The sequence below is a fragment of the Triturus cristatus genome, chromosome 6, assembly GCF_964204655.1.
Source record: "Triturus cristatus chromosome 6, aTriCri1.1, whole genome shotgun sequence".
Lineage (NCBI taxonomy): Eukaryota > Metazoa > Chordata > Amphibia > Caudata > Salamandridae > Triturus > Triturus cristatus.
This window is the reverse complement of record NC_140589.1, coordinates 327,643,949-327,662,342: the sequence shown is the minus strand read 5'-3', so window position 1 is coordinate 327,662,342 and position 18,394 is coordinate 327,643,949. Positions and strand designations below refer to the sequence as shown.

The 18,394-nt window shown below is 46.8% G+C and overlaps 1 protein-coding gene, 1 non-coding gene and 1 pseudogene across 2 annotated transcripts in view; 1 reads left to right on the top strand and 2 right to left on the bottom strand.

Moving 5' to 3' along the window:
- LOC146816831 (putative sentrin-specific protease 8) overlaps positions 1 to 8,141 on the top strand; it is an 87,008-nt gene extending 78,867 nt beyond the window's left edge. Inside the window, exon 9 of the mRNA XM_085609579.1 lies at positions 8,077 to 8,141. Coding sequence (XP_085465705.1) covers positions 8,077 to 8,141 — 65 coding nt within the window. The remainder of the gene's footprint in view (positions 1 to 8,076) is intronic.
- Positions 8,142 to 9,522: 1,381 nt separating this feature from the next.
- LOC146816830 (U2 spliceosomal RNA) lies at positions 9,523 to 9,704 on the bottom strand. The gene has a single exon (XR_014964945.1). It is a non-coding gene; the product is annotated as a U2 spliceosomal RNA (small nuclear RNA).
- Positions 9,705 to 17,186: 7,482 nt separating this feature from the next.
- LOC146816829 (U2 spliceosomal RNA) lies at positions 17,187 to 17,361 on the bottom strand (annotated as a pseudogene).
- Positions 17,362 to 18,394: the final 1,033 nt, after the last annotated feature.

The window sequence follows — 18,394 nt, the reverse complement described above, 5'->3', positions numbered from 1 at the left end:
GCCCGTGCCTGTACGCACTGTACACCAACACCGTACCCCATCCCCGTGCCTGTAGACACCCTACCCCAGGCCCCTACAACAGCACCCTCACCCAGCATCGCAGATTTACGAATCGTACCAAACCATTGCAAATGTGAGCACTGTACAACAACATGGCCGAAGACCCAAAAACCACTCATACTGAACCAGGACACTGCTAAACACCACAAGGAGGGTCAGTTAGAATCGCAGAACACCACAAAACACGTCCTTCAAGCCCAAATACATGGAATACACTGACCTGCAACATCAAAACAGGTAAACAGAGGCCCAAACCGCAACCACATCTTCTAACACACAGACCCAAAGTTCAAACACAGCCACACCCACAAATGGACCAATAAAAAGGGCCCGCACACACAAACCATGAGCCTTTGCAACAGACCCACTGTTGACAGACCCCACATACAAACCACTGCACCATACCTGAATCCTGACTACACCTTACACTTGCACACCTTCACACAACCACCTTCACAAACACCCCCTAATCACATTCACACACACCGTCAAATCCACACCCACACACCCACAACCATCCACACCCACACCACACACCATGCCCACAGACAAGAATCCAAAGTTCACAAGGGAGGAGCTGGACATCCTTGTCAACGAAGTCATCAGAGTCGAGACACAGCTCTTTGTAACATTGGTCAGACAGACCAGCATAGTGGTGAAATGAGCCATTTGGCAGAGGATCGTCGATCGGGTGAATGCTGTTGCGCCCATCAGAAGGACCAGGCATGAATGCCAAGCCAGGTGGTACGATCTGAGGAGGGTGGTCAATAGAAAACTGAATGAAGAGCACGGCCAGACAAAAATCACTGGAGGCGGTCCCCCCCGCAGACCAGTACATTACCATCCCTGGGAGGAGAAGGTGATGGGCACGCTTCCGCCGGTGGGAGTACATGGACTTGAAGGAGTCGCAGAGCCTGGTGAGTACACAACCAACTCAAGTTACATGGGGGGAACCGCATCCACAAGCCAACTCCAAATAATGCACGCAACTACCCCAAAGCACACACCGGACACAACCACACTCAAAAAACACGCACATGCCACTAACGGGTCCATGCCCCATTCACCAAGCAAGGCCATGCAAAGTCACAGGCCACACAAAATACCAACACAAGACTGGATGTCCACATTGCCCGGAGGGTGGGCCTCACAAAATACATTGTGCAACTCAGAAGCAGACACCAATGCCCTCAGCCCATATGGCCTAGGGCAGAGCTTTCCAAACAGTGTGTCCCGACACAGTACTGTGTCGCCTGCAAATGGTGGGCGCGTCGCAGGATGACATTGGTTTGAACGGCCATTTAGCACATAACGGCAGCTAATGAAGAGGCATCCCTTTGAAAGAGTGTCAGCACACACCGCCGCAGCAGCAGCACAGACTCAGAGACATTCTGCTCTATGGGGGCCAGGAGATTAAAAACTAAGCCTCATGAACAAGCAAATGGCCTGTGAAAGACCTGCAAAGTGTGTGTGCCCAGGAAGCTGGGCTGAGGTGACAGAGGGTGACAGACAGACGGAGGGAGAGGGAAAGAGAGTGAGAGTGAGGGAAACCGAGGAAGACAGAGGGAGACAGACAGAGGGAGGAGGGTGACAGAGGGAGGGAGAGAGGGAGACAGAGGGATACCAAATCCCCCTTGGGTGGTTTGGGCTTGCTCGCTCGTCAGCAGGTGGACTGTGTGCATGGTTACAAGGTTTGGCAGTGCGTGAACCAGCCCTTCTTGTGTTGTAAATCACTGGGGCATGTGTCAATCTGTGCATGAGTAGATCCTTGCTTCAGGCATAAACCTAACCTTACACCCAGTTTTGCCACTCAATGTGTTTGTTAGAACTGATTCATAAATGCTTTAGTAACCTTCCTGCTTTCTCTAATTGACTTGAAAATGCACCATTTGCCCACTTACAGTGCAAACCGTCAGGCGGTACTCCCTCGCTCGCTACGCTCGCTGACTAGACTGCCTTACTGCGTCCCAAAATGATGCATCTACAAAAAGTGTGTCACCAACAGGAAAAGTGTGGAAAGCAGTGGCCTAGGGACCTACCCATGCACCATGATCAATGCACAGGGACTTGCCAAGTACAGACAAAGTAGATGACACTTGGCCCTGCTGTAGACAACAGAAGGCACTCATGTGACCACTGTACACTCAAACACCAACTCCACATGCCTCCTACCTACCACAGGAACTCACATTCACTGTCATGCCAGCATGCACCATGAGGGGATAGACACATGACCTGGTAGACCCAATGACAAATCACACCAAACCCAACTGCATGCCCGGTCACCCCCCCCCAACCCCTTACACAAGCACACACCCCCGTGGCAGGCAACGGATTTTGACACTACCACAATGGACATGTGACACAACCAGACCAATACATAGCCAAATAAGCACTCATTAGACAGGCCAAAGACTCAGGAGTACATATCAATCTGTCCCCCGCAACATACTCATGCACAAGTGTGATTTGAGAGGAATGCTAGCCATATCCAACTACCTAGAGGAACTGTGCCAACATGAATATGTATGAAACATGGATGTCACATGAAACACCATTAACATTGTCTCTCTCTCACAGACAGGGCAACGTCATGGATCTCCACCAGACACTGGGGGGAAAGAATCACAGGAACAGGCTCGGCGTGAAGAAGACCCCACCAGCAGCGACGACTCTCACCACTCCGTGGATGACCCCTCTGGAGCCCAAGCCCCTGCGGCACCTGCTTCGGGTACAACTGTGCCAACCACCACCACCATTCATGCCACACCCCAGGATACACCAAGGAGCCCTGCTCGCACTGGACAACACAGCCAGTCTGACCAGGAGGGACAAGGTTCTCCGGGCACCCAGGAGGAGGCAGGCGACCCCGCAAATGCCATCCCTCAGGGGTCCCGTAGACCTGATGTGCCCACAATGGCAGTCCAGGCTCGTGTGGGCAGGGGTGGTAAGAGTGGAGGACGGCAGAGGCGAGAACCTGACCAGCCAGCTGAGGGAACCGGTATGGCACACATACGCCACATCCTCGACACATACCGGCGTGACACCAGGGGCATCAGCCAGGTTGTGTCGACCCTCACAGAGATCAAGGGGACCCTCGAGGAGATGAAGACCCAGCAGGCCGAGCAACATGCCAGTCAACGACAACACCAAGGACGGATGGAGGCAAGAGTGGCTTAGCTCGTGGCGGTGCAAACGGACATGAGCCGTTCACTCCGTCGGATTGCCGACAACATGGGCAACCCTCCCTGTGCCACAGGGAGGGATGAGGAGGAGGAGGATTTGTCCGATGGAGCATCACAAACATAGTCACGGCCTGCATGTGAGGGCCCCCAGAGGAAGGTGGGTCGTCCACGGAAAAGACCGTGAGAGTCAGAGGACCATCAACATCTCCCAGGTCACCTGGCCTGTTACCTGGACCTCTGGCGCAACAGCAGCACCTCATCCAATGACATTCTCTGCCACATGGACTTGCTGGTCACAGTCTGACCAATGATGACCAAGACTGTGCCATGGACTCTGATGACTTCCAATGCCAAGGATACCAACACCCCCTGTGAACTTTGGATTCTAGACACCCGGCGAGCACCTCTTTTCATCCACCAAAACACGTAACACACCACAAATAAAAATCCTCACAATAATGAGATGATGCCGTCATTTTGCATTATTCCATTACATGTGTGTGTTGTAATGTCAAACAATGCATGAATGTTGAAGTAACTACAACCATCCATACCCTGGGATCTGAGTCTGGCACAGGACACACATGGGTTACAATGTATAATTCAATACAGACATGGAGCACTATACTCACCCGTGATGGGCTCAACCTGCTGAGGGGGGGCTTGCACAACTGTGCGGACAGATGTATTTTGAAGAGCATCACTCATGCACAGAGGTCAGGGCTCATGTGGAGTGTCCTGGGGTGGGAGTCCCAGGTATGGGTAGCCAGGTGGGAGAACTGTGTCCTGCATGCTGGAGTAAGGTGGATGTGGAGAATGGTGGCCAGACGAAGGCTGGAAGCATGGAGATGGCACAATGGGGTCTTGGATGACAGTGCCAGAAGGTTGTTTTGGGATCGTGGTCGTGGCCTGCCTCCTGAGTGTGGGTGTGGATTGTGAAGGTCATCCTGCAGCAAACAGTGATCCATTGCAGCTATCTCTGCTGGACGGTGATGTGGCTGGGTCGCCGGATGTTGAAGAACAGCTATGCAGATGCACCCTGGATGTGTACAAGTATAATAGTAGTTGTAATGTACTTGCTCAGTAGAGGGCAGGGTAGGATTTGGCACGGATGTTGTAGTGGACCTGGGGGATGGTCTGTCTTGCCTTGAGGTGGATCAAACTGGGGATCATGTGAATAATGCAGAGTGCGCTGCAGCCTGAGGTACAGATGCTGGTGATCAGCATAGCACATGTGAGCAAGAACTGGCAAGGTCAGCGTCTTTGGGGAGGGTGAGGAGCACCTGGCTGTCAATGGCACACAAAATGATGATGAGGTGCTGTGCGCACGTGATGGTGTAGAGGGTGATCCTGGACACATTGTAGACTGACAAGCTGAGACATGATACCTCTGCCATGTGTCTGACAACGACACCATACTACATGCAGAGGCCTGGAGTACCACTCCCATGGCATTGTTGGGGTACATAGCCAGTGGGTAGTAGGAGGGACATGACATGGTTGGTGTGACAGGGCCTGGAAGGCGTGCCAGTGCTGTGTAGGCAGTTGGAGTTGCACACTCATTATGCAAAGGTGTCGTGTGAGCGCTTAGTGCATGCCTGAGTGCAGGCGACAGATGTTTTGGATGGACATTGCTTGGAGGGTGGCTGCAACATCATACTGTAGCGTGATGTGGCTAATGCAAGGACATGAGGCTCGTGCAATGTGCATGTAGCATGTGCAGACGGTCCAGCCTTTTGCACCGCGTGGCCACAACTGTGTGACACACAAGCTGATTACACCCAAATGAATGGGTGGAGGGAGGAAGGGAGGAGCATATTAGAGGCGTGTGTGTGAGGCAAAATATAGAAACTCTGTGTACCCTTGCTGCAGGGCCTGCAGCAGCAGCCGGCATGTTCTGAAACCATGCCACAAGTTTCACACAAAGACAAGGGTGTCAGAAAGGACTACTGCGAAAGGTGTATGTTAAGGAAGGAGTGTCTGGTTCAACATGGCACACACAGAGACAATGGATGCACAATCAGCAAAGATGACGGACACTGGATCAGGAAATTGAAGGGCGAGCTGCGCACAGAAAAAAAACCACTCAGCAGGTGTTGAGTGACCGTTGTGGGGACAGAGATGCAAAAATACCTACACAGCCATGGACTTCATGCACTATACAGATTCTAATCCCTGACAAACAGCCTGCATCTTGCTACTCTACACATAGACTCATATGCACAATCTCTGATAATGATGCCAGAGATGCAGCATGCACAGTGGCAAGAGACCTGCATTGACAGAGATGTGGCACCTTGGAGCCTGAGGGACACCTTTATTATTCATGCTCGCATGAAGGCAAATGCATCAATATGAACAGACCCACAAGTAAGGTGGATGAACATGTGGGGCCTACACTGGCACCCGCCTTTGCACCTCAGATGCAGGAAATCCATTGAACTTGTACACAAGTGACGGGGTTGAGCCAAACACCCCCTGCTGCTCACGGAGAGGCTGCTATTCACCATTGAGCCTCTAATGGGGATGTCCCACACTATGTCAACCCGGTGCATCCCGTATGTTTACGAGGGCAGTGTGAAACACATTGATGCCTTCATCAAAATCCACAGTACCATTACAGATGACTATCACCAAGTGTGACTATCAATTCATGTGAATCCTGCGACATGCATGTGCCCCATGCTGAGTCGACATGTATGCATAGTAACAAAACAAGCACAGGAGCAGTGCACAATCATTGTAAACAAATACCACACCAAAAAAAGCTGTGCTGCATCCCTTACCCAAAGGAGACTTTTCACCATGTCCGTGCATGTAATGCTGATTCAGAACAAAAAGGTTTGATTAATTGGTTGTTGATTATTTGTAACAAAAATTATACCCAAATGTTGCAAAAGTAATTAAAAAAATATATATATAAAATAAAATTTCTGAAAAAAAAAATTATAATGTATAAAACTGTATTTCAGGTTCAAGATATAAATTAAAAAATATATTATTTAAAAATATAACATAATTTAAGGGATGATTATCATGCAGCTGTAAAAGACTCCGACCCTTCATCAGAGCCTTTAAAGATGCATCGTAATATGCCTGAAAGATTACTTTACGAGTGGCTCATTTTCATGATAGCAGTCGTAATGGAATTCAAACGGTCATTCAGGCTAACTTAGAGGCGTAAAAAAAAAAAAATTATGCTAATTCTGTATTGGACACCCGAGAAAGTGAGGTATCATTTTACTCGGAAGACTGAGAGGACGCTGTGTGGCAAGACATTTGTGCCAGCATGGTGATCACACACAAAATATGTGGAAAATGTGATTTTTAAAACTAAAATTGAGGTTTGCACAGAATTAAGGTCAGGAAAAATTTTTGGGGGATACACGCAAGCCATACCTCCCTGTATTCGCCCAGATGTCTAGTTTTGAGACATGTTTACTTTTAATAAATGTATAAATTTGCTAGGTTTCGCTAGGTGCAGACAGAGCTAGGTTTCAAAATCCAAAGCTTGGCACTTGGAAAACTAAGGATCAGTTTTCACTTTGAAAATGTGGTGTGTCTACATTGCATTTTGGGACATTTCCTGCTGCAGGCACTAGGCCTACACACGCACGTCAGCTACCGTTTTTATCAGGAGAATTGTGGAATACAGGGTGGGTAAAATTTTGTGGGCCAAGGCAGATTCAATAACTTTACATTCCAGTAATAAGAGGAAAATATGTTTAATTTTTTTTAAAGTTTATGGTTTGCAAGGGATTCTGGGACATAGAACATGAAGAGAGACACAGAAGTGACCCCATACTGGATTTCACTTGGGGGCTCATTAGTATGTCGTAACGTTAGACACCGCCGAGCCTGCAGTGGCGACCACCACCACATCGTAACGACTTAACCCCTTGTGTGCCCCGCCCTTTCCCCGCCCTGTGCCGGGCGTTGAATAAGCGGGCGGGGTTCATGACGAGATAGTCTCGTCATGGGCACAGCGCAACCGCGGCCCATGACGAGACCATCTCGTCATGGGCACTCAAGGGGTTAAACCAACCGTCATATTACAATGGCGGGGGTTCCCTGCGGATGCAAAGTGCGTCTGCCACTTTTGCGCCATCAGGCAATCATTCCAAATGCCAACTGGGCAGAATTGGCCCCTAATATGGTGGAGGTGACTAGAAGGCACCACCATGCATATTAGGATTGTGTAATTAGAAGACCAATCCACGGCGGCTTCAACGCCATGAAAAGGCTGGCGGGAATTGCTTTGGGGGTCTAGGGGTTTGAGGGGTGGGGTCTGCACTTGGGGGCTACCTATGGTACCACCCTCATTGTCAACTACAAGGTGGCAGGCACAAAGAGGTGCATGCTAAGTTGTGCATGGCAATGCAAGACATGCCACTTTGACTTTGAGACGGGTGCTGCTTACAGGAGATGTGCAAAACACACTGCTTCTAAAATCTATATTTTGTTTAAGAAATAATAGGCTTTCTTTTGTACCTATATTTATGTGTTTATATTTACCAAATGAATTGCGATAAACACTGTACACAATGAAACAAGTAGAAGATGCAGCTCAGTTTTTGGATCTGTGTTCCGCGGGTTGTTGGTGAACCTATAAGTCCTACATATCCCTAAAAAAGAAGGGTTAGGCGGATTAAAATATTATATTATTTGGTATACTTTACATTACAGGTGAAAACATTGACACAAATGGCTATTTTTTTTTCGACATTAGTGCAATATTTTCTATTATCAAATGTAAATTTGTATATGAAATCATTAAACGATTTAGACAAATGTCCCCATTACTTAATTCATAATTTTGTCTACTTTTCAGAAATGTCTAGTTTTCGGGGCTCAATTTTTGTTATGAAAAACAAATCCTACCACAGTAAAATTTAAAAACTGCAAAGAAATTGTAAATTACTGTCAAAAGTTTAATTGCCCCAGAAATCAGAGATGATGAGGATTTTATGACCACAAGCACATTTTTGATGCCATTTAAAGGAAACACACCAGACGCTTTCGAATGTAGAAGTTTTTTATTTAAAAAGGCAAAAAATTTAAATATTTAGAAAATGTATGGGTACCTTCCAGGGGAAATAAAAAAACCCTGCGTACCTTTCAAATACTGCGGTTGTTGGGAAAAAGGGGAAAAAATTAACATTGATACCTTAAAGGATGAGCACAGGGGGGTGGGGAAAGGCCCTATTATATTTATGTATAAATATATACATATTTTTGGCAAAAATTATGGCATTATTCAAACACGAATAAACTCCTTTTTTCAAAATCTAAAAATACTTTAAATTACAAAAATTTCGGGGAAAAAAAAAAGTTCAAATGCCTGATGCATATGCTACATATGAAAATATATTAAAAAGTATTGCTTAAAAATATAAAGGTTTGACTACTCTACCCATTCCATAACACTTTACGGTCTGGTAGGTAAAATAGCTGCAACGCTTTAGGGGAGACATAGACTTATGGCCAGGCACCAACAAGCATGAGACGTAGGGGGAGCACATACCGATAGGGGAAGCACAGCTCGATAGATTGATGCTATAATTGTCAGCTCCCCTATGACGTAGGGGGAGCACATACCGGGGGATGCTGGGAATCAGGCCAGGATGCCCTGGACAGCTCCCCAACAGGAAGTTGCCGGCGCCTCGCCTGCCCGGGACACTGCTCCCCTGTAGCCAAAGGCCTATAGATAAGGCTTGGCCGTTCGTGGCTGTTCGGGGACGGGCGGGGCGGGCAAAGAAGGAAAAGGACTCTGTATTTTCCTTCATTGCTCAGAGAAGCCAAGGGCAGTGTTCACTTCTCTGCCTCCGTCCCTCCCTCCCTCCCTCGCTCCCTCCCTCCCTCCCTCCCTCTCTTTCCTCGTCTCTTTCCGTCTCTACCTCGATCCTACTGACTTGCTGGAAAACTTCCTCAATTCGTTCCCCAGTGAAATGGATCCAAAAACGAAGGAAACTCTGATGCTGGAAAAGCAGTCTCCTTCTGACATTTTTCTCTTCCAAAGTGCAGCGTCTGGATGGAGAAGGAAATAAAAATTAAAAAAAAGTTCCAGAAAACGTGAAAAATATACAAATAAATAAATAAAGCGCCTTTGCGGCAGATCAATGTCATAAATACATAAATAAATAAATAAAGCAAGACGCGGTGACCAGGGTGGTTTTATTCTCGCGCAAACACAGTAGCGCCACTTTACAGGGTTTGGTAGTGAAGCGCTACTTTCGTTTCCTCATCTATCTTTCAACAGCATTGTTTTCCCCGGGTGGGGAAGTGCACCATTCCTGGAGGTACTGCAATACCAGGTTGATAAGTGGAGTGGACAGAGCAAGCTCCTATTCCATCTCCCTGTTCCAAAAATCAATTTAATATATGGTCCCCAGATAGAGGACGTCTCAGATATTAAACTGATAAGAACAGATTTTTTTTAATTTTTTTTTTTAAATATATTTATTTGTAAAAATGTTCAGATATACAAGCTAACCAATCCCAAAGGGTGGTGTACATTTTAACCTGAGTAGAGGGTGCACGCAGGCAGCTCTCTACCGGTTTTCCATCGAGATAGTCTTTATAATATGCTCACTTTTATGCTGAAGTGATGTTGTGTCTAAGTAACCCATCCTGCCCATTCTCTTTGCTTCCATTTATTTTCTGCTTTTTCCTCCCCTTGTCTTTTAATGTCGACATAGTAGAAAGTCATGAGTTTGTCTAGGCATATGTGTATGACATCTTGTGGTTCTAGTTCTTTGTGTTTAAATAGGAGCAGGTTTCTGGCTCCCCATAAGCTTTCTTTGGCACAGCAGATTATCCTCCATAGGGTTCTGTCTTTATTTTTTGACAGTGTGCTCCCTATGCCGTACAATACCATTTCGTAATTTAGTGTTTCTAGTTGAGTTATGCCTTTAATCAAAACATTTAGTTTCCCCCAAAAGCTTTTTGCAAAATTAGTTCCATAAGAAATGTTTTGTTGATTCTTCCGCTGGGCAGTCTGGTCTTGGGCATTTGGCTGAGTTAGCCAGGCCTCGTCGATGTTGGAATGTCTTGACTGGTAGTGCATTCGTGACCGCCAGCCATGCAATGTCTTTTTGGGTGTTGTCTATGTCCATGTGGTTAGTTTTTTCCCAAACTGTTTTGGCGAGTTTTTCAGGAAGATTGTTCACCATTTCCATTTTTTCCAAATGTTCCAGTTCTGCTTTGAGCAGTGCTCTTGTTTCAAAGCAGTCTTTTTCCACTTCCAGTTGTTGTAGCATCGCAATGAACGGTTCTAGGCAGGCATAGAGTTTGTGGGGAAAAAAGGCAACCGGTATTGCGTTGTTCCTTTTCAGGATTTTAAATTTGTGGAATATGTCCCCAACCCCATATCGCACAAAGTTTGCTGCCACATTCCTTCCTTCTCTTATTGCTTTGAGGCATAGGCAAAGGTAATTTGTGAAAATGTACATGTATAGGTTGGGCATGCTTTTGTCCCCATTCCTTGGGTGTTTGAAAACGATGGTCCTTTTGAGTTTTTCCATTTTCGAGTTCCAGAAAAATGTGAAAAAAGATTTTTGCAAGATCCTGAGTATTTTTTTGTCTGGGGGGTAGATAACTGCAGAAAAAAGGATTAGTGGCAGAATGACAGCTTTTATCACCATGACTTTCCCGGTCATGGTCAGGGATCTAGTTTTCCATAGACCCAGTTTTTGGTTGATCTTTTGTTGGATGGGTGGCCAGTTTCCTTTCCCTTCCGGGTCCTGTGAGAAAGTTATTCCCAGAATTTTTGTGGCTTGCTTTGTTGTTTTAACCTCCATTTTGGCTAGGTGGTTCCAATTTCCGATGGTGAGGCATGTGCTTTTGTCTGTGTTTAGTGTCAGCCCTGATGCCTGTGCAAAGAATTTTGTATGTAGGAGCACTCTTCTGACCGCTACAGGGTCTGGGCACAATACTGTGACATCGTCCATATAGGCGATGCATTTTGCTTTTTTCCCTTCTGCTCCTGGCACGAAAATGCCTTTGATGATCTTGTCCTTTCTCAGCGTGCATAGTAGGGGTTCTAGTGCACATATGAAGAGTGCGGGTGAGAGAGGGCACCCCTGTCTTACTCCTGATTTAATGTGCACTTTTGCTGTGAGTGCATCATTCACCATGATTCTACTTGTTGCATTTGTGTATAGCATTTTAATCATTTGTATGAAAGTTGTTGGAAACCCCATTTTGGCTAAAACTTTAAACAAGTATTCGTGGGATACGCTATCAAAAGCTTTTTGTAAGTCAAGGGATAGCACTCCCAAGGGGTTTCCCTCTTCTAGGGCTCTGCTGATTGCATCGCGGATGGTTATTAGGCTATCCCAGATTTTCCTTCCTGGTACCGCGCATGTCTGGTCGGGTTCTATCAAGGTTTTTAGAACTTTTTTCATCCTGTTTGTAATACATTTACTGAATATTTTGCTGTCTACATTAAGGAGGGTTATTGGTCTCCAGTTTTTGAGGTTCTTTTCATCTCCTTTCTTGTGGATTAGCTTTACTGACCCTTGTGTAAAGGAGTGCACGAATGTCTGGGTTTCCAAACATTGTGCAATCATGTCTATGAAGTCTTGTGCTATTTCCTTCCAAAAGGTAGTATAGAACTCCCAGGGTAGGCCGTCCTGCCCTGGTGCCGATTTTTTTGGAGCTCTGTTAATGATGTCAAGGAAATCCTGTCCTTGAAAGGGGTTTTTAAGAAAATCTTTTTCTTCTGTGGAGAGCCCTCCGGTGTAGTTTTCTAGGAGATCTTTGCATGCTGTTTCATCCGATTTCTTGGATGAAAAAAGGTTTGTGAAGAAGTCCTGTACTATTTTTTCCATATCTTTTTGCTCTTTTTGTAGGGTATTTTGGTTGTCCAGAAGACCATCTATGGGGGTGTGTGTTGTTTTGGTTTTTTTGAAAAAGAAGGAGTTGCACTTTTCGTCTTCCTCGTATTTTTGTACTCTTGAGTTGAAATGGTTTCCTTTCCTTTTTTGGTAAACCAGTTCCTAATGTCTCCCTTGACTCTGTTTAATTCTTGGGTCACGTTTACTCCTGCGTCCTGTAGTTCTGTTAGGGATGTGAGGGAGTCTTGCAGGTCGTTGTACTCTTTCCTTTTCCTGGCTGCTATTTCTTTCCCTTTTTTGGAAAAGAAGTACTTGGATTCTTTTTTAATGTATTCCCACCATTCCTGTAGGGATTGGAACTTTTCTTTTTTTGTCTTCCAGACTCTATACTTTTCTAGGTAGGCATCCTTTATGTCCTGTTGTTCTAGGAGGGTGGTGTTTAGTTTCCAATAGTTGCTCCCTTTTTTCTGCCTGGTGGCTATGTTAATTTTAGTGATCAGTGTTTGGTGATCTGAGAGACAACTGTCTTGTAGCTCTGAGGCATTGCATACTATGTTCTCAGAGACTAGGATTAAGTCTATCCTGGAGACTGTGTTCCCGTCGCTGGAGGCCCAAGTATATCCGGTGGTATTCGGGTTGCATTTTAAAAAGGAGTCTTGCAGGTTAAAGTTGGATATGACTTCATTTAGTTGTTTGGATGTTTTATCCAAGGTATATGCTTTACTGAGGCCTATCCTATCTGAGGTACGTGTGATGCAGTTGAAATCTCCTAGGAGTATGGTGGGGGTACACCCTACTAGGAAGTGTTGGAGATTCTCAAAGAGTTCGTGTCTCTCATTTTTTGTGGTGGGAGCATATACGTTGCAAATGCGGAATTGGAATCCTTGGAAATTAACGTGTACTGTTAGCTCTCTCCCGTGTTCTATGGTTTCTTGCCTCACGATGTTAAAGTTGTGGCTTTTAAAAAGGAAGCATAGGCCGGCATTTTTGTTGCCACCCCCTGACCATACTGACGGTCCTAGATCCCATTCCTCCTGTAGGGATGAGTAGTCATAGTTAAAGGGGAGATGGCATTCCTGTAGGCAGATTATGTCTGCTTCTAGGAGTTTGCAATATTCGTATATTGCCATTCTTTTCTGTGTTTGTTTAAGTCCCCTAGCGTTTAGTGTGGCTATTGTGATAGACATGAGGATATATATGTGTATCATCATCATTAATGTTTTATAGGGTGTCTACATCTACGTCTATGTGCTCTGGCATGTCTGTCTCTGTGATCTCTTCTTCGTTCCCCAGAAAGAGGTTGAATTGGTTGTGGCTTTCAATTCCCTGTTCTGGTGTTGGTGTTGTGGTACCTTCCTTTGTGGCTGCTGTGGGCCCTGACGTGCTTGTGCTCTTTTTCTTTTTCCCTGCGATAGTTGGGAGTTTAGAAAAAATGGTGCTGTTGTCTTCTGCTTTAAAAAGGCGGTCAACCCCCTCTAAATTTAGATCAGCCATCTGGCTGGCTGATTTCCTTTTTTGGCGGGTGTGGATGGCGTTTTGGGTATGTTTCATGGTTTGGTTCAGTTTTGTATTCGCGGATTTTATATGTGCTTTCTCTAGTCTCTGGTGTATCTTCATGTATTCTTTGTCTGCTGCAATGCTGTCATTTGTTTTGGCTTCCTCTTCTGGTTCAGAGTCTTGCTCCTGTTCTTGGTTTTCCCCTTCCTCCCTTGTCCCTAGTTCCATTCCCTGCTCTTCTTGTAGTTTGTGCGTTTTTTTCTGTCTTTTTGATTGTGCTAACTCCCATTCCCCTTCTGTATCCTTTGTGACCTCTTCCCCTCCTATTATCCCTGTGATGTGTGTGCTTGCGTCGCTAGGGTGGATGTTATCGTCCTGCTCTTGTAGTTGGTTTTCTGTCGTTCTCTGACTTTCGGGTGTTTCTGTCACTACCTGTTGTGAAACGTTGCTTGGGTTGGTCTGGTTTGTGGTAGTTGGGGTCCCTATTTGTTCTCTGTTCCGGTTTTGGGTCCCTTCTAGGTTTGTTTCAAAGAGGTCCTGTGATTCTGGGAGTGGTGCTCCCTTATCCAGTTCCTCCTTTCCCTCCCCTTTGCTCTGCTCTGGGGTGACTATGGTCTCCTTTGTGTTCTTATTTTTCCACGTGGCATTGCTCTGTTTAAGGTGGCATTCTTTATACAGGTGGTCTTTGGTACCACAGAGGTTGCATGTTTTTGCGATAGTGCAGTATTGTGCTCTGTGGCCCTTGCATCCGCAATTTCTACACATGTCTCCTGGGCAGCTCTCTTTTGAGTGGCCAAACTGCAGGCACTGTCTGCAAAAAATTGGTTGGCCCGGGTAATAGAGGAACCCCCTGTTTGGGCCTATGGAAAAGTTTTGGGGTGGGTGTTTGGTTCCCCCTATATTATCCTTATCTGGTGTTAGGGTCACCATGTACCTCCTCTTACCGTTCCATGCCCCCCATTCGTTTTTAAGTTCGGTCCCTCCTCTAACCTTGTCACAATACCTTTGTAGGAACAATTCAATCTCACTGGCTGGCGCGAAAGGATTGTACATGTGCACCGTCATGGGGATCTCTCTGGGCACAGCGATTGGGGTTACTTTATATCCGCTCAGTTCTGGGTGGGACTTGTTGTTATTATAATTATACAGAAAACTCTGGTAGTCCGTTTCTGATGCTAGGGTAATATCAAAAATGCCCTTCTTCCTGAAATCTTGGATACATTTGGTATGTGCGGGGTCGCTTCTGAAAACTTCCTTCATTACTATTTCCATAAGATGCTTAATGCTACGTTTGTCCCTAGCATTCTCTAAAATTTCTATTCTCACAGTGAATCTAATGTTTGTCATTGGTAAATTACCTTTCGTGTCTGCTGACTCGTGGGTGGCTTATCCAGCTCCGGCTGCTACCGCGTAGGATCTGGGTGCTGCCATTTTTGATGGTGTGTCTCCCCCCTGGTTGGGCACCGCGCGGTGCACTTGGGGGTTCCTTAGTGAAATTTCTTCCGTCCGGGGCTGTAGCTTCACTTTGCCCTCGCGCCTCTGGTTGGTCGCCGATGTTCTTGGTTGGGTGCCTGTGTGGTGCGTGAAGCTCTTGTTCCTCGGATCCGAGGGGTCGTTTCCCTTTCCAATGGCGTGCCCCCTGGCCGAGCACCGTCCGGTGCGCCTGGGGGCTCGCGGTTGCAAGGATCGGGTCTGCCTTGTTGTCTTCTCGATATTTGTGTGGCAAGATTACCTCCGTGGAAGGAGGAGGGTTTTCTTTTGTATTTCACGCGCCCCCCCGGCCGACGGCCGTTCGGTGTGCCTGGGGGCCCCTTCTTCGTGCTTAGTGTCTCGGTGCGGGTCTAGGGAAGCTGTGCCCTTTTTCCGCCATATTGCGCTTCGTAAAATACACAATTCCGGTACTTGGAGTGTCCCCTGCCTGGTGCGCCCGGGGTGTCTCCAAGGTCTGAGTCGAAAAAAAAGGGAAGCCGTCCGCCCGCTATTCCCTTTCTGCGATGCGTAAAATAACCAAATCTGGTCCTTGGAGTGTCCCCGGGCCGGGCACCTGCCTGGTGCGCCCGGGGTGTCTCCAAGGTCTGAGTCGAAAAAAGGAAGCCGTCCGCCCGCTATTCCCTTTCTGCTGGTGGCTCTAGTGCGATGCGTAAAATAGCCGAATCTGGTCCTTGGAGTGTCCCCGAGCCGAGCACCTGCCTGGTGCGCCCGGGGTGTCTCCAAGGTTCGATCGAAAATGGAAATCGTCCGACCGCTGTTCCCTTTCTGCAGGTGGCTCACCTGGGTCAGCGGGTCTGTCCGTTTGAGTGACCCTGGGTCGAGCACTATGCTAGTGCACCCGGGGTCTCTCCGTTTTTCAAAATCTCCAAATGCACCACGCAGCTATGTGCGGGTGCTTCCTCCGATGTAGGTGTGGGCCCCTTAAGGACAAAACTGGGTTTGACGCAGCCTTGCCACGGACAAGCCGTGGAGCGAAGGCCCAGTCTCCCCAGGTGTCCCTCGAGAGTCGCACACCAGCCTTTACTTTTCCGCCCTAAGACCGCGCAGCCTTGCCACGGTCAAGCCGTGGAGCGAAGGCCCAGCAGTCTCTAGGTTTCCGAGTTTCAGCCACCCCCTAGCCAGATCCAAGTGTATTACACTTGATCTTAGCCAAAAGGCCGAGAAGCGATAACCAGAATGGTGCCAGAATTCGCACCTCCCGGAGCAATCTCCCTGGCTGACCCGGACCGGGGTCTTCCCTCGCACCGTCGCTTGAGGCCCTTTCGCCTCTTTTTCTGACTCCTAGTGGGAGCTCAGCATGTGCCCATAGAAAGGAGGCCCTGGCCTCGGGCCTTCTCCCGGCTCCCAGAGTCCTCCACGGCTCTCGCCTCGTTAGGCGTCACTTAGCATACCCACGTTGTCCTCTTTCTAGCATTTGCATGCCCCGCCCCTTCCTGTCCTCTGCTTCCAGCCGGCTGGCCGGAAAGCCTGGCAGCCCGGGGATGCTGGGAATCAGGCCAGGATGCCCTGGACAGCTCCCCGACAGGAAGTGGCCGGCGCCTCGCCCTCACCTGCCCGGGACACTGCTCCCCTGTAGCCAAAGGCCTATAGATAAGGCTTGGCCGTTCGTGGCCGTTCAGGGACGGGCGGGGCGGGCAAAGAAGGAAAAGGACTCTGTATTTTCCTTCATTGCTCAGAGAAGCCAAGGGCAGTGTCCACTTCTCTGCCTGCCGCCCTTCCTCTCCCTCTCCCTCGCTCTCCTCTTTCTGTCTCTACCTCGATCCTACTGACTTGCTGGAAAACTTCCTCCATTCGTTCCCCAGTGAAATGGATCCAAAAACGAATGAAACTCTGTTGCTTGAAAAGCAGTCTCCTTCTGACATTTTTCTCTTCCAAAGTGCAGCGTCTGGATGGAGAAGGAAATAAAAATCAAAAAAAGTTCCAGAAAACGTGAAAAATATATAAACAAATAAAGCGCGTTTGCGGCAGCTCAATGAAATAAATAAATAAAGCAAGATGCGGTGACCAGGGTGGTTTTATTCTCGCGCAAACAGTAGCGCCACTTTACAGGGTTTGGCAGTGAAGCGCTACTTTCGTTTTCTCATCTATCTTTCAACAGCATTGTTTTCCCCGGGTGGGGAAGTGCACCATTCCTGGAGGTACTGCAATACCAAGTTGATGCGTGGAGTGGACAGAGCAAGCTCCTATTCCATTTCCCTGCTCCAAAAATCTATTTAATATATGGTCCCCAGATAGAGGACGTATCAGATATTAAACTGATAAGAACAGATTTTTTTTGGGTGAAAAAATACTTTATTTAAAATTTTGTAGAGCACATATACAATTTAACCAGTCACATAGGGTGGTTTTGCAGTATAACCTGTGTAGGGGGGTGCACGCAGGCACCGGCCTACCGGTTTTCCATCAAGATTTGACTCATAAGGCTCTCACTTTTATATTGAAAAGAAGCTGTGTTTACGTAACCCATTCTGCCCATTTCTCCTGTTTCCATTTTTTTCTCTGCTATTTCTTTACCCTGGCGTTTTATATCAACATAGTAAAACAGCATAATCTTGTCTAGGCACATGTGAGTGATGTCTTTTACTTCAAGTTTTTTATGTTTAAATAATAGTAGGTTTCTAGCTATCCATTGACTTTCTTTTGCACAACTGAGTATTTTCCATAGGGCTCTGTCTTTATTTTTTGACAGTGGGCCTCCTATGCCATATAGTACAGGTTCATAATTCAAGGTTTCTAGCGTGGTTATTTGTTTAATAAACATTTTTAGTTTGTCCCAAAAATCTTTGGCAAAATGACAGTAACATAAGAAATGCATTGTTGTTTCTTCTCCTGGGCAATCTGGTCTCAGGCATTTCGCAGATTTTGCTAGTCCCCGCCTGTGTTGGGAGGCTTTCACTGGTAAGGCATTGGAGACTACAAACTCGCAAAAAGACATTTCATGGTTGGCAATGTCTACGTGGCTTGTTTTTTCCCAAACCAGTTTGGAGAGTTTTTCTGGTAGGTTGTTAACCATCTCCATTTTCTCCAATTGCTCTAGCTCTTTCTTCAGCAGGGTTCTTGTCTCGAAGCAGTGTTTGTCCAATCTACAGAAGCTGTAGCATCCTTATGAAGAGTTCCAGGCAGGCGTAGAGCTTGTTGGGAAAAAAAGCAACCGGTATAGTATTGTCTCTTTGTAGTATTTTAAATTTATTGAAACTGTCACCAGCACCATAACGTACATAATTGGCTGCTATGTTTCTGTTTTCTCGTATTGCTTTGAGGCAGAGGCAAAAATAGTTTGTAAAAATGTACAGGTACAAGTTTGGCATATTTTCCCCCCCGTTT